A 17,028-nucleotide genomic window follows, 5' to 3' on the forward strand; every position below is an offset into this window, starting at 1 on the left:
GCCATACGTGATCGCAAGCACTATGAGAGTCAGTGGACAGAAGCATGGTTGTGTTCGTAAAACATTGGGAGGAACGCAATCCAACATAGGATCAGGACAAAGAAAGGCGACACCCTCAGCGCTATGTGTCTTCCTTGTTCGTCCACGTTTACTATACGCTGTGTTCCCTCCGGTGATTTAGCAGAGAACTGTCTTAGACAAGTTGAAGCTTTTCTGATCCAGATACTTAGGCAAAATAAAAGAAAACATTAAAAAACGGGAAAGAGAGTCTTTTGTCACCCTGTGGCATATTTGCATCTATGTTTTCGCAAACCTTGCACCTTATATATACATGCTAGATATACAATGTCCCTTACATTGCTGCACTGTTAAGGAAAGACACCGAAAATTAAGGCACAGGCTTTTCAACAGCCAAACAAGAAACCTTCAAGTGAAACAACAGATCATTTTTTGTGCAATTTCCTATACCATCACTATACATTCATTGTTAGTATGCAAAGCTACACGTTATTAAGTCTAGCGAAGACGTGCCACTTAGAGCTATAGAAAGCAAGGGAGCTCTTACGCCCCATAACCAACATAAGTTTATGAGGTACTCTTTAATGAAGGGCTCCGGTAATTAAAAACACCACCCGGTGTTTTTAAACGTGCACTGACATCGCATTGTACGCAGGCCTCAATCATTTCGCCAACTTGGAAATATGGCCACCGTGGCCGCGATCGAACACGCGACCTTCAGGTCAGAAGCCGACCACCGTAGCCACTGATCTATCGAGGCGAACGTGCCACCTAAAGCTCGAATTCAAGACTCCACGAGAGAGCAATAATTCAAAGTGGAATAATTATTCGAGCATTATTACTCTTTTGCAGTTGACTATCAGGTTCAACGTAGAATTGTCACCGGAAGGGGCCTTGAGGGTACGGCGCCCGGTATCTGACACAGTGTTAGGGGATCTAATTCGATCCGCGTTGTTCTTAAGGTTCCTGTTTTCCGATGGCGACGACACGCCATAGGCCCGCGTACTCACAGGCCCGCGTTAAATTGCATGTTGAAAAACTTCGGGTGGTCAGTATTTCAGGAGCCCTCCCCGTCGTGTATACTATCGTGTTTTGTGGATCACATCATGTTTTGCTGATAGAAGCGCCAACAGTTGTTATTATTACACGGCTTGCCAACAAAGCAGCACATACTCGCTACATCATTTCGTTGCACGTTCAAGAAACTCAGGGGGTACCTTCGGATTAAACGTAGGATTTGTAGACTTATTGCGAAGTATATTTGTGTGTTTTTTTTTTCAGCGGCGAAGCTTTTCTTGCTCGGCGCAAGTCACTCGTCGCGCCGTGTTCACAAGTTCTCAACTTGAGCGTTTTTGGCATGCTTTTTTTTTCAAATAAACGGTAGCCCAATGAGTTCTCATCTCTACGTAGCTACTTAATAAGCACGCACAGTGGCGCGGAGAGCTCGCAATGCGGCTACAATGCGCGCCCGTTGCCGATGTTCCGCGGTGAGAACTCGCCAGTGTGAAGGTAGACGCCAGCGTCGGCAGCACTCCCGAGTAGGCACCATTATCGCTCCGCATGCGGTGGGAACGGTGAGAGCTCCAGTAGCCGAAGATAAACGGGAATTCAAACATAGTTCATTTGTGTTCATCGGAGACTTCAACGTGGACATCGTGGCGGTTAACGGTGGCAGGATAGTTTCGCTCATGATGTCCGGTTACGGTCTCTGGTGCAGCTCGTATGACCACAAGCGTCCCACCATCATCAGGGGAACCTGTATCGAAATGGTCTTCTCCAACTTTCAACTACCACCTTTCATCCCAGATCCTCTCACCAAGTACTTTACCAACTACAAAATTCTGATGTTCAAAGGAAAACGCTATCCCGCATCTTTGGAATCAATAACGTAATGCTTCTTTATAGCTTCAGCGATGCGTAAATGATTACATCTTGCGTGTTTGTAAGTCTAACTATTTGTACCCTTATGTAAATATTAATCACCACGTGTAAAAGTTTATATAGAAACGTCGCTATGACAAAGAGTCAAGTCTGTATATGATATGTGGGCGAATGTGGGTGGTTTAGACGATAAGCCTCCCTCATCATAATTTCCTTCCCGTAGATAGCGACATCTTTCTTTATTGCTGCAGACATAAACACTCACTGACTAGAGCATCTGTGCATCATACAAAGTGAACCTAAAAATTCTTGAGTTATCAAGGCGCAAAGTGGTGAAAGAATAAAATGACAACTCGGACTACATAGTGCGTGCGTGCATAGGTGCGTGCCCAGGTTTGTGTGTGCAGAACGTTTCAGAAAAGCTGATAAGTCTGTGCACTCTCTCAGCCAGGTACTGGATAACAAACTGCATAGAAGCGGTGTGCACCCACTTACTCAATAAAATACTGCCTAGGTGGAGCGCAGTGAAACAAATAAAAAACAGCACATCCCACGTACAGTGCGAACCGATGATATGCGAAGCACGAATAAGAAAGGTGTATATGCCACTTTAAATTCAGCACAACGTTACAAAGCGAGGGTGAATTACGCCGTACACGACTTCCACGTCATAATTCTTATGTTTGCACGTGTCACCTGCCTTTGTCATCTATTCACATCATTTTATATATACATTTGACATATGGATAGCTAGCGAAATAGCCGCGAGTGCCTTATGGTCGTAGAATGTAGTCATGTTTCACACGACACGCATGTCATGATTATCATGTTACAACGTGTCATTTGCATTTTTCATCCATTCACGTCACTAAACACTAAATTTGGTGTATGTGGAGCTAGTGTAACGGCCACGAGCACGCTATGTGCGTAGCATGTAATTATGCATTACACGACACGCATATAATGAATATCATGTTTAGACGTGCCATTTACCTTCGTCTTCTATTTACGTCACGTGATATCAAATTTCATATATTTGGAGCTACTAAAACGGCCGCGAGCGCATCATGAGCGTGGTATGTTGTCATGTTCTTATATGGCACGCGTGTCATGATTATCGTGCTTGCACAAGTTGTTTACCTTCGTCATCCCATGACGTCTGGTAACACCAAATTCGGTAAATGCGGAGCTAGCGAAACGGCCGCGAGTGCATCATGAAGGGTCCAAGATACTCCGACCTAACGTTGACGAGTGCGCATGCTGGGCTTAGCGACACTGCGCTAGCAAAACAGGTACCAGGCGCGACTGGTGCGACCAGCGTCCGTCGGCGCGGCCCGGCGGCCACCGGCGTGATATGCAACATGCTGCATTTCACGCCCATGACGTTACCCAGCTCTCTCCAGACAGCACTACGTCTGCCTCTCTTCGTGATGGAGGGATGCCGGGCCTGCTCAAACGCACATGCGTCAAAGCAACGCAACGTGGTGCACGCCTGCAAGTAAACGGCAAATAGATCGGTGCTTGCGTGGCATCACAGGCATGACGCGAAAAAACGAACGCCGGAAACCACGTGCGCGGGGTCGCCTCGAACTGTATTGGCGCCGTAAGCGTGGCATGTAGTCATGTTGGTACATGACACGCATCTCATGATTATTATGTCTGCACCAGTCACATACCTTCGTCAGCCATTGACATGACGTAATACCAAATTTGGCATTTGTGAAACTAGCGAAACAGCTGAAGTGCATCATGAGTGTGGCATGTAGTGATGTTGTTACATGGCACGCATGTCAGGATTATCATGTTTGGACTTGTCCTTTACCCATGTCGTCCGTTGGCGTCATGTAATACAAAATTCGGTACATGTGAAGCGAGCAAAACGGCCGCGAGCGCATCGTGAGTGTGGCATGCAGTCATGTTGTTACATGACACGCACCTGCACTGATGATTATCATGTTTGCACCAGTCAAATACCTTCGTCATTCATCACGTCCCGTAATACCAAGGTTGGTTGATGCGGTGCTAGCGAAACGGCTGCGAGCATACCTTAAGCGTGGTGTGTAGTCATGACAAGTCATAAAATCATGACATGTTTGTCATGATTTCCACGTTAGGGTCTCTCACTTATGTTTGGTATGCCCCGCCGCGGTGGTCTAGTGGCTAAGGTACTCGGCTGCTGACCCGCAGGTCGCGGGTTCGATTCGCGGCTGCGGCGGCTGCATTTCCGATGGAGGCGGAAATGTTGTAGGCCCGTGTGCTCAGATTTGGGTGCACGTTAAAGAACCCCAGGTGGTCGAAATTTCCGGAGCCCTCCACTACGGCGTCTCTCATAATCATATGGTGCTTTTGGGACGTTAAACCCTACAAATCAATCAATGTTTGTTATGCAGTCATGTCAAAGCATGCCAGTTTTGCAAGATACCATGTGAACGAAACCACCGCAAGAGCAGCAAGACAATGAAAGGTAAATCACGACATTCATGACAAACATGTGATGACTTTTATGTTATGACTAATCAATTATGCTCGTCACACAATCTTGTTATGGCATACCAAGTTTGGTGTCGATACCATGATTTAAACAGCCAGGAGATCTAAACGTCGTAAGTGGCTAGATAGATTGATAGATAGATACGCTCAAAGTCGCTTAAGCTCGCTAAGAAATTCTTCGCATAAAAAAATAAACCCAGGCCTGCGCCGTAGGCGCGAGATAGTAACAGCAAAAGTTCGAAGAGGGGCCTCTCAGAGCCTTTTTCAAAATATTCATTGGGTAACTACTGCCAGCACACTTGCTTGGTACCCAGTAGGGCAATAATAATAATAACCTTTTGTGTAGTAGGCCGGCATTCGCTATGCTGTTTTTCATCATTCTTCTGAGAAGCCTGGCATCCGCTAAACACTTGCAAGGAATTTTGTGCCAATTGTCCATGCAGTAGCTGATGACCATGAGGAATTATGGTGGAAGAGGGTTGGCGCCACAGTCAATAGCGGAACAAAAACAAGTTTTTTGGTGGTTTAGAGCACTGAACGGCTCACTCGTTACGCTATTTGCATTTTGTGACGACTGGTTGCGTTTTCTCATTTGTAAAATGCTTTATAAGTCGTAATAACGCGATTGCTTTCCCTACATCATGCCTGCCTAAGGCAAGTTTGATAAGTCGCAGGCACCGGTGTAGCTTGGTGGTGGAATGTCGGGCTAGCACCCAGCGGACCCAGGTTCAAGACCCACTCTTTCATTAGTGGACCGTTTCTTGGGGGCGAAGCTCTTTATAGCGGCAGCCGTTCGTCCCTCGTAGTCTTGGTCGTAGTGTGACACCAGTCTTACCTTTTGACCTGCAAGGCGGTGCCGGTGGGAGATTTCTTCTATGCGTTGTGGAACAATAAAAATTCATAGCGTGCGCGTTAACTAAAAGCCGAATTCTTCTGTCTCTCATTCCCTAATAGCAGCCATTAGCATGTACATTGAGCACTATCTGACAAGAAAAGGTTGCTACGTTATACTCGCTAGGCGTAACCTCCTTCGCTTTAGAAAGGTTTAGCGAGCGTTGGGCCGCAGTGCCATGAATAGAGTGAACTGGTATATACCATGAACTCGAGGTGGTTAAAGGTGGGAAGTAGACACGAAGCGCACGCCGTAAGAAAGTGTGCGTGTGCCTCCTCTCGTTCAGTCCTTGAATGTCCGCTGAATGGCGGTGGTTCTATATGAGGAATATATGATGAAAAGATGCGAGATGGTGGTGCTTGGAGTGTTGAAGAGGTGGACGAACGGACGCACAGACATGTGCACGCGTGGACGCACGAATGGCTGCACGGACGGATGGACGCATGGACGGACGCAGGAGCTGATGCATGGACGAACGCAGGGACGGACGCACGAACAGACGCACGCACGGACGGGAGGATGGATGCTCGCGCGGCCACACAGACGCACGCATGGACGGACGGAAGCAAGAACGAATGGATAGACGGATCCTTCACCCCACACTCCATCATTCACTCCGTGAATATGCTGCCATTTTTTTAATAGTTTTGCGCAATGTGGCTACGGACACCGGCAGCGGACAACAACTGCGCGTGACCCGAGTTGTGATCTCCTAACAGCTTTGGTTGTAAAAAAAATAATGGGTGATCCCTTTTTTTAAGAATCGCTATAACGCGAAAGTGGAACGTGTCCTGACAGAGGTAGTTCAGAATTCATAGTGCATTGAATGCTACAGTGGAATGCGTATGGAATGAATTCTCTAATGTGGAATGAATGCTGAAGCAAGAAATTGCAGTGTCACGCGAGAAAAGGCAAGCAGCTCGAAACATGCACTCCGGACGTCAAGCATTGATTGATTGATTGATTGATATGTGGGGTTTAACGTCCCAAAACCACTTCAAGATTATGAGAGACGCCGTAGTGGAGGGCTCCGGAAATTTCGACCACCTGGGGTTCTTTAACGTGCCCGGACGTCAAGCAGAAAGCGCGGCTGAAATGAGCATATAGAGGTGTGTTTAGAAAAAGTGGTTAATGACTTGGATTGCGTTGTAAACTACTATGGGAGAGCACAAAGGCGTGCCGTGATGCTAGACATCTTCAAGCCTAATTACGTCTAAAAATGTATACCTAGGACGAGTATGGACAGATGACTGTCATAGCTCGTCACTTTATTTCCGCTGTTTAAACAGAAAGAAATACGCACAAATTGAACGCACACGTATAAACAGGAAGAGCGTGAGCTGCCACAATTTTTACTTCGTGTTTTCAGCACGCTCGTTTCGTAAACGTGGCTGCGGCAGCGTGCGAAGTGATGTTCGTGCGCTCTTTAACTACGATAACTTTAAAGCAGACTTGTGGTGGGAACACAGGAGGTAAAGAACCTAAAATAGGTGTGTGCTTGAGTTAGCCAACAGATTTTTTGGAGCCACCACGCATGCTATGTGGAGGCGAATGCACAGCGATGCGTAATGTGGCGCGGCACGAAGACCTTGAGGCCACGCACGCCCGTCGTGCCATCTGGGTAGTGACGACGAAAATGCGCTGAAGTTGCTGAGTTCTGGGGAACGCCAGCGGTACATCGTGTATGTAAATGGCTCACCCTATACAAGCTGGAGATAGTTGCTCTCTGGCTTCGTATTCAGCGTGGCGTGCTAAGAGCTTGAGGTAACTGTTTTAACGCTCCTCAGTGACTCGATTTTTAGGGAAGAAGCTCCTTAAAGCGGCACCCGTTCGTCCCTTGTAGTCGTAGTCGTAGTGTGTAACAAGTGTTACATTTTGAGCCTCAAGATGGTGCCAGTGGGAGATTTCTCCTGCGTTTTGTTGAACAATAAATCGTTCGTGGCGTGCGCGTTACATAAAGGCCGAATGTTGCTGTCTCTCATTCCCCATTAGCAGCCATTGGCATGTACATTCAGCACTATCTGACAAGAAAGGGTTGCTATGTTATACTCGCTCGGTGTAACCTTCTTAGTTTTAGAAAGGTTTAGCGAGTGGTGAGCCGCAATGCCAGGAATACAATAAAGAAGTATGTGCCATGGACTCGACGTGGTTAAAGGTGGGAAGTAGATATGCAGTGCAAGCCGTAAGAAAGTAAAAGCCGAATTTTCCTGTCTCGCATTTCCCATTAGCAGCCATTGGCATGAACATTGAACACAATCTGACCAAAAAAGATTGCTACGTTATACTCGCTGGGCGTAACCTCCTCGGTTTTAGAAAGGTTTAGCGAGTGTTGGGCCACAGTGCTATGAATACAGTGAACTAGTATATACCATGAACTCGAGGTGGTTAAAGGTGGGAAGTGGACCCGAAGCGCAAGCCGTAAGGAATTGTGCGTGTGCCACCTCTCGTTTAGTCCTTGCAATGTCCGCTGGATGGCGGTGCTTCCATATGGGGAATATATGATGAAACGATGCGAGATGGTGGTACTTGGATTGCTGAATAAATGAACGAACGGACACACAGACAGATGCATGAATGGACGCATGAACGGACGCATGAACGGACGCAGGGGCGGATGCATGGACGAACGCAGGGACGGACGCACAAACAGACGCACGCGCGGACGGGCGGATGGACGCATGAACGGTCACACAGGCGGACGCATGGACGGACGGAAGCAAGAACGAATGGACGGACGAATGCTTCGCCCCACTCTCCATCATTCACTCCGTGGATGTGCTGCCATTTTTTTTCGATATGTCAGTACTCGTTTATATTTTACTGCGTCATACCTGTGACGGAACTACGTCTTCGGAGCCGTGGTGGACCTTGTCATAAAACAATATTCATGTAACTTCTCGAATTGCGGCCCTAAGTGGCAGTCCCGCCTACAGGCATATGAAGAGCTACGTCACCCGCAATGAAAGTTTATAATGTTTGCGCGGTGGGCGTAGCGGGCGTAACGGCGAAAAAGAAAAAGATAAAAAGAAGAGAGCCGCAGTGTGGGTCTGGTCTGGCATGGGCCGGCGCCGGCGCGGCAATGCTGCAGTGCTACATAACGCCAGCGATGATGCGCTCACGGATACTTCGTAGCTTGCTTGGCGTATTTATTTCATTCCGTTGTCTTGTCAACAACGTTTGTGAATAGCTCCGCGGTGTCATGTGTGTGTGTGTTGTGTTGGCAGCTAGACTGTATTCACCACGCTTCAGCGGTGTCATGTGGGTGGGTTGTGTTGGTAGCTAGACTGTGTTCACCACGCTGCAGTACGTGAACGGTGCTTGATGACGGCAACAGAAGCACGTTTCTTTCGTGATGTTTCTCTGGCCTCGAACGGACCTGTCCCCGCGAATATACAAGGCAAGATGATGCGCACGCTGCGTGCTCAGAAGTGCTCGGAACCCGAACGGAAATTAATGGGCTTGTTACACACTACAACGGCTACGACAGACGAACGAGTGCCGCTATAAGGCGCTTCGCCCCTAAAAACTATGCGACTCTGCACTCACCCTCTGGCTTTTCGTAGACAATCGTGAAACTCTTCCAACGTTGAGCTTTCACCAAATCTTGGAATGCCTTGTCCAACTCGCTGTGAGAAGGTGCCATGCTAACAGACACCGAAGCCGCGTTGACGTTGGCATTGGGCTGAAACTCCTGAGACAAGAAGATGTGTGGCACACGCTGTCCAGCGCAAGCGCTGCCGACCAGTGACGCTGCTTCTGGCTTCCGTGGTCCCAGCACTGCTACAACACCTTTCTCCAGGAGTCTGCATACTGCACCGATACAACGAAATAAACATAATTGGCAGCACGCAATTGTTGTATGAGACATTCGTAAACTCAGGTTAACATGTCGTACACTGAACTATAGAGACGTTGACGAGAGTAGTCTTACGAAATTGTTCCCCTAACCACACTGAGCTGGAATTGGACAGCTCAATGTGATTAAGCTTCAAAGGAATGCCAGTTTAGCTTGAATTCACCTAAAGCGCAGTCTTGAAGAAATTGCCTCATTGTGAGTTGTTCGCCATTAGGGGGCCCACTAAAACTATTCTACATGAAATTTCGCGCTAGTGCCAACAAAACCACGTCAATTCTTTACCAGATATAGCACAACATCCAATGTATTTCTTGTTGCACCGGAAGGGTTCGCTCCTCAAACATACGATGCTAAGCTACATCAGCAGCTCATGAGCCGCCATTTGTATGGTTTTCTTTGGAAGCTGCTCCACCAGTAACATTTACCTTCTATTTTGCTGTGTATTGCAGTGTCAAAAGTTTGAACATGATAATGTTCGTGATTCATTCAAACGCAAGAAAGAAGAAATCACCACAATGTATGTATCTGTGTGTGTATTTCTGGAATCACTAATTCAAGTGGCGAAATATGAGGGAACCATATTTTCAGAAAAAATTGTTTTTCCCCACTGAAATTTCGACCGTGACAGTCTTTCATGTAATAGAACCAGAAGCCAAAAATATTCTTTCAAAGTGTAAATGTACTTTAATAAGGAGCGCAAGTGAATGCAAGGTGTGGAACTTGTATTTGCTCAAAAATATTTTTGCCTCGACAAGTTGTTTCAAGATTTGGAAATTTCATCAGCACGATAGACGGTACAAAAAACAAGAGTAAATGGACTTGTTGCACTTGTTCTTTCATACGATCGTTTGCTCTGGTGGACTTCGCAGAAGCGCAGTTTTAGTAACGATAGCCATCTAAACAAAACATCTCAATACCGTCACGAATGACGTGGCCATAATAAAGCTGCTTTATGATGCCGCCGTAAACATTGGCGCAAATCTTGAGAAGGTAACCGCAAAATACTTGCAGAGGCAGCAAAACCAACATTACGATTACACGGCCTCTTTTTTCGCAACACTTACGAGAATAAACCGGGGAAAAATTGAAGTTCGGATGCCCTTTCGTAGATCAGGTCTATATTAATGGGCCTAGCTTACACGTATCGCATTTGCCAGTGCCCATGTGAGCATTGGTCGTTAAAGTGCAATTTACTTCCCATAGACGTTGCCCCTTTTTATATTCTCTTCAATTTACCCTCGTCAGGCGCACACCACGGCACTGAGACCAGCTGCGTACACCGTAGAAATCGCGACGCAAGAGAAAGAGTGATTGCTTTTATAGCGATAGTGGCGCAGTTATTACAGGTACCGCAAAAAAGAACACATCTATTAAATCTGACTTTCACAAGTTGCAGCAATCCACACTTTTTTTACAGAAAAATACTGTTTTCCAGGGTTTACCAATACCCCGGTGACATATTTCCGTCATGGAAACAAGGCCAGAAAATAGGCACATTATCTTGTGAAAAGATATGGTGGGTCCGATGTACAGTGGGAATCGATGATATGTGAAGGACAAATGGGAGAGGTTAATATGTCACTTTAAAATCAGCACAATGTAACGAGGCGGACGTAAATTTTGCAATTCATGACTTTCATGCCATGATTATCATCTTTGCTCCTGGCATTTTTTTCGTCATTCATTTCACGTCACGTAATGACAAGCTTGGCATATGTGAAGCTAGCGAAATGACCGCGAGCGTGCTAAGAGTGTATCATGTAGCCAAACATGATACGCATGTCATGGTTATCTTGTTTGGGCATGTCATTTATTTTCATTGTCTATTCAGGTCACGCAATACTAAATTTACTACATGTGAAGGTAGCCAAATGGCCGCGAGCGCATCATGAGCGCAGTATGTAGTCATGCTTTTTATTGACATGCATGCCATGATTTCCATCTTTGCACCATTTTTATACCTTCCACATCAATTCACTTCCCGAAATACCAAATTTAGCGTATGTGGAGCCAGGGAAGGGACCACCAGCACATCATGAGCGTGGCATGTAGTTATGTTCTTACATTACACGCATGTCAGAATTATCATGTTTGTGCCAGTGATATTACTTTACCATCCATTTAAGGGACGTAATATCAAATTTGGTGCATGTTAGAATAGCGAAACTACCGCGAGCGCATCATGAGCGTGGCCTGTAGTCATGTTCTTACATGACATGCATGTCATGTATATCATTTTTGCACCAGTCATATTTATTCATTATTCATTCACGTCACGTAATACCAAAGATATTGTATGTGAAGCTAGGAAAACGACCACAGTTGCATCATGAGCTTGATATCTGGTCATGTACTTTATTGACACACAAGTCATGATTATCATGCTTGCACCAGTTTTATAACTTCGCCATTCATTCGCTTCCCGCAATACCAAACTTGGTGTATTTGAAGCCAGCGAAAGGACCACGAGCCCATCATCAGCATGGCATGAAGTCTTGTTCTTACATGACCCGCATGTCATGATTTCAGGTTGAAGGCCTGCCACTTGTGTTCGCCATGCAGTCATGTCATGCTATACCAGCTTTGCAATATGTCTTGCGAATGGAAGTACCGCAGGAGCAGGAAGAGCATGACATGTGAATTATGACATTCTTGGGATACATGTCCTGACTTCCATGTCATGACTAGTCACTTATGCACTTTGTATCGTCATGTTGTGTTACATCAATTTTGGTTAAGACCTCATTATTCAAACGGCCAGAAATGCTAAAAGTCGTAGGCTTTAGATAGATAGATAGATAGATAGATAGATAGATAGATAGATAGATAGATAGATAGATAGATAGATAGATAGATAGATAGATAGATAGATAGATAGATAGATAGATAGATAGATAGATACGGTCAAACCCACCGAAGTTCGCCAAGACAATGTATGTCTTCGCCAACACACCACCTCGCAATCCATGACAATGAATGTCCAGCACGCTGTACACTGGACCGTGGTCGCAAACCTGTATTTTGTGTTTCACTGCTTTCCCTCGGATTGCTCTTGGTTGCGGGCCCCACCGTGATGGTCTAGTGGCTAAGGAACTAGGCTGCTGAACTGCCGTTTGCGGGATTGAATCCCGGCTGCGGCGGCTGCAATTTCTATGGAGGCCAAATCACTGTAGACCCGTGTGCTCAGATTTGGGTGCGTGTTAAATAACCCCAGGTTGTCGAAATTTCCGAAGCCATCCGCTATGCTGTTTGCGATAATCATATGGTGGCTTTGGGACAATAAACCACGCATATCAATCCATCAATCATCACCGCTCTTAGTCACAGAGTGTTTTCGACCTCTAGAAGCGATAACGTGAACTAGTTCATCATGGCTGGAGCTTCCTAGCTCATTCAACGAGGCGAATCTTTGCATCGTTCCCGTACGGCACTTTTCCAATTGGGGAACTGCAATATATTTCAATGCGTTACGGAACCACGACGTGGCGACCTTAGAGCAATCGTTGGCCTCGTTTTCACAGAAGTGGTTGAGAATTTTTTGTATTTTTTCAGCAAAAAGGCGACAGAATAATTGCAACAAATTGTAACGGCACGCGCACAATGGCAACTATGTCGGAACTTCAAGAGTGCTCCTCTTCTTGGAGCTCCTTAAGTGCTCCAAAACACGAGCATGCGCAGTGGTGCTGCAGATGGCGCCGCCTTCGCCAAAGCGCGACATCGTGGGAGTAAAAAACGCTCCGCATTAAAAAAAGATGCTTGCACTTTTCGTGTAGACTGTTTTAAGTGTCGGTTAGCTTCAAGGGAAAACAAAATATAACGAGCAAACGAACAAACACTATGCTGCTAACATCCACTATACCGACCCGCAGGCGCCCTTGCACTTAGTGCACTCTTTGAAAGACAGCGTTTTCAGGTGGCGCAGCCAGTTTAATCAGTATACCAATCTTTTGTTCTTCTCTGCTCAAAGTGCCAGAGCAAAGCTTTTTTCACAGGTCGGCCCACGACAACCTCTTTCGGTGTCCTTCGTTGTTCCGAGGATCCTGATGAAGAGGTGTTCAGAACTACCGCAAACCGATGCAAAAAGACACTGGCGATAAACACTGATATAGCGGAAGCGTGCTATATTCTTCACTTCATCACTACATACTTTAGATGGGAAGTAGCTTAGGGTCGAGCTCAATCCGGTGTGCTTCGTGACCACCCCACTTGCGCATGTGCGTCCCTCCTTTTTTCTGGTCTTCATGTTCCACCTCACAATGCCGATGCACGGGAGCATCTGCTAACCAACGCTCACTGCCTTGTCTCCTCTTCTTGGCATGCCTCGCCGCGGCAAGTACACGTCTATGCGCCTGTGCGTCCCCTCCCTCCCCTTCTATATCTCCACTACCCTCTCTCCTCTCTCGCAACGTAATGCCGACGCAGGCAGCATCTGCTAGCGAGTTTCTTGATTAAAGAACCTGACTGTTCGTGCTCCACAACAGTTCACGCAACGCCCGTATATATAGGTACTTCATCTTCACCCCCAATATATGGTGATAAATTTCTCCTGTACTTTGCTGAACAATAAAAATTTGCAGCATGCAGGTTGAAAATAAGGACAGCGAGTTTCTGTGACCAATCCGAGTCTTCTGTCTCTTATAGCACATTGTCAGCGATTCGAATGTTTCAGTTGGAAACACTGGTCCATCACTGCGTGTTTTACGCTTCCGTAGGTTACTCTCCTGCAGGACGCCGCAATGAGTGCCCGCGTCAACGTCGCCGCCAGTGTAATTCCGCTGGTTCGTATCTACACATGACTCTATTTAGCGAGAGATCATGTAATCTTTTTTCTTTCATGTAACACTTGCCGGAAACAGCGCATAGGCACTCGTACAGTCTCAGGTGTACGTCCTTCACTGCACTGTTTTCTTTTTTTCTAGAGACCTAATAATGTTTATAAACAGCGCTTGGCGCCGGCGACATATACTGAGCAGCTTGTAACATCGTGCTACAAACGCCTCAGAATGTCGCTAAGCTGCAAAGCTGGATCCGAGTTCAGAGGCAGCTTTGAAGCTGCTCTGTCATGCAGTAGTCTGGTCATCATGGCGAGCATCGAGCTGGGCGGAGCCTACGGTCCAGGCGTCACTACAAATGCCTCATTATGTCGATGGTGCCTACAGCTGTTTACAAACGTAGAATCGGTTTCCATGAGGGACCCACTTGAATCTCTAAAAAGGAAGTCGCAGAATCAGCCCGGTGCTCAGTAATTCCTATGAAGGGGGAAGTGTGTCGATAAAGCAATGGCAATATTTTGTAAGCGTTCTGTCGGGCGTGGTATGAAATAGAGGGATGAAAGGCAAACACGCGGAATTCATCGAGGCAATTCGGACGGTGAAGGCTTGAAAATTGCCACAGAATGTGCATAGAATGGGCCGAAGCCCCGTTCTATCACTAGTACGAATAAGAAACGGTCTCTTGGATCACGTGAATCCTATATGAACGTATATGCTCTAACGCAGATAATCAATTTAGTCCTGTTTTGAGCCTGGCTTACTCCGATCTCGTCATACCCATGTCGAAAAACACCGAACGACTCACCAAATTTTGACAGCAACGTGCACTCAAAACATCACAACAAATAACTTCTTAAGGCCATCCAGCTCTGTAATCTCGAACTTTGAAAGCAATGCCTATCAATATTCATGTTGAGCTGAATAATTTGTATATGTCTTTAATGCATTTAAAGCATTTCTGCATTCTCTCAACTCGACTATTGGCTGTTTGCTCTCTCGCGTCATTTTGTTTGATCTCTCTCACGTTCTACATAGAACGCTTACAAAACAGCACTCCAGGGAAGTGTTCTTTTGCTGCCCTGAGAAACAAAGAATCAATTGCGTCATGGTCGACCTATAAGCCCGATAGTACGGTGTTGCTTACAGGGACGATAAAGTCAAATAAAAATATACGTCAGACTGAAAGCACAATGTATGACAACATCAAAAAAAGACAATTTTATCAACAACAGTGCCCTACTTACCAAGAAATTAGGTAAATGCAGAAGAACACAGGTGCCACTGCAGGACACTTTAAAGAGGATCCCGATCACATCAGATGGCCCGCCTACAATTAATCACTAGTTATTGATTTAAATGAACTAAATAAAAAACCTCCTGTGCATCAAAGAATGCAATAAAATGCTGCTTTTTCATTTCTGTTTGATTCATGAAAAAAAAAGAACCACCGGACGTTACTATGGGAAATGGTGCGAGTGGTTAAAAATTGAATTTTCGCGTGGTTACACGAGACAGGTGGCGTCATCTAGCGGGGCGCAGTTAAAAAAAGCGTCTGCAGTCTCGAAGTCAATGGCGGGAAATTGATCAATGGCAGATTTTTCTGCTGTGGATACAACTGCTTTCGGTCTGCTGCCACTAGCGCAGTCAAACCGAGTGACGTTGTGCACGGCAACAGTGACGTGCGAAGGTCTGGCCTTTCGTTTCTTGAGGCGGGTGATTTTAAATGTGCCAACTCGATGCGGAGCTCCGAAATGAGATTTTATTTCAAAATAGGCCTTTTCTTGGCACAAAAATAACACTACGAGGTTTTCGAACCACCATTTAGAAAACCAGCGTTCACTTAATTGCCTTTAGTGCCCCTTTACGTTTAAGCTCCCCGAAAGAGTGGATGGCTGTATACAATAGACATGTTTAGATCGATTCGACTGGCTAGCAGCTTCCTTTTCATTTTTATGGAAAATTATTTGCGTACATTGTTGGAATAATTCATTTGTGAAGCTGCTTTCTAGATTCTGAAGCGACGCCTCATGTCCGAGACATTTTTCGCCATTTCGATTTTACGGCCCATATTTACCATCCCAGCACCCCCAGCACTTGTGAGACGACGTCAAGTATGACAAAACGATTATTATAATTACAGCAAAGGCGAGTGAGCCAAAAACCGAGCACATGGCGAGAAAACACGTTGATGGTGATTACAAATGTTAGTAAGCCCAAGAGAAGATGGTGAACTACACTGTAAACGCTTGCGCTGGTTTCATTAACATAGCAATTATAAATACACGAGAAACTTTATGCGTCAATATGGAGAAAATTTTGAATATGCAGTGAGATATACCCCTATTTTCGTACTGAGAATATTTAGAGGACCTCTAAACAGCCTCTGACAAAATATTAAACCATATTCTTATTATATCCCATAGTTGCCCTTTTGCGCGGCACGGCTCCCGACCTTTGCAGTTTGATCACGTGACGTTAGGGCGAAATGAGCTCTTGATTATTCAATATAGGAAATGTATCTGCCGTGAATTGTTTCACACAATGCTTTGCAAAGAAGTCACACGCTAGTTCTTCCTTGTATCGCATGAACGTAGCACGCGATGAACTGATCTCACTTCGTGTTCTGCGTTTGCGATTGCGCAAGCACAGGTAGCAGCGTATGGTTGAAGTGCGTGAGATCAGAACTCCTTAAACATTAGTGCTGACACATTCCTCGTGTTTTATAAGAAATACGTGGCGAGGAGAGGTAGTGGTTGTAGGAAGGAAAGTAAAGGCGAGAAAGCCACAACTGTTTTGCCCTTGAACTTGTGATGGCTAAAGAGCCCTTCAACCATGCCCTCTAAATATAATTTAGGATGTTTAAAATGGAAGTTCCTATATCATGCAACTTCAACCAACACCCCTCAAATCGTAACGTCATTCTACGGACGTATATAGCGATGAAGTAAAAATCAATTTTAATTTTTTTACTTTCATTGATAATGCATCGCCCTATGTCCCACGGCTCCCAACTGCACTTGAATTTTTTGCTTTTTTTCTGACTTAGTCAAGCTAACTTTGCTCATCATTGCAATGAAAGAATATTTGCCCACAACACTGCTAATGACGCCAGGTGAATA

General features: G+C 45.7%; 1 protein-coding gene across 1 annotated transcript in view; it reads right to left on the minus strand.

The window, feature by feature from the left end:
* LOC142784680 (glutamate receptor ionotropic, kainate 2-like) overlaps positions 1–17,028 on the minus strand; it is a 120,484-nt gene that overhangs the window by 45,032 nt on the left and 58,424 nt on the right. The window contains exon 3 of the mRNA XM_075883156.1: positions 8,828–9,091. Coding sequence (XP_075739271.1) covers positions 8,828–9,091 — 264 coding nt within the window. The remainder of the gene's footprint in view (positions 1–8,827; positions 9,092–17,028) is intronic.

This window comes from Rhipicephalus microplus, unplaced genomic scaffold (genome assembly GCF_043290135.1).
Source record: "Rhipicephalus microplus isolate Deutch F79 unplaced genomic scaffold, USDA_Rmic scaffold_15, whole genome shotgun sequence".
In the NCBI taxonomy this organism is placed as follows: domain Eukaryota; kingdom Metazoa; phylum Arthropoda; class Arachnida; order Ixodida; family Ixodidae; genus Rhipicephalus; species Rhipicephalus microplus.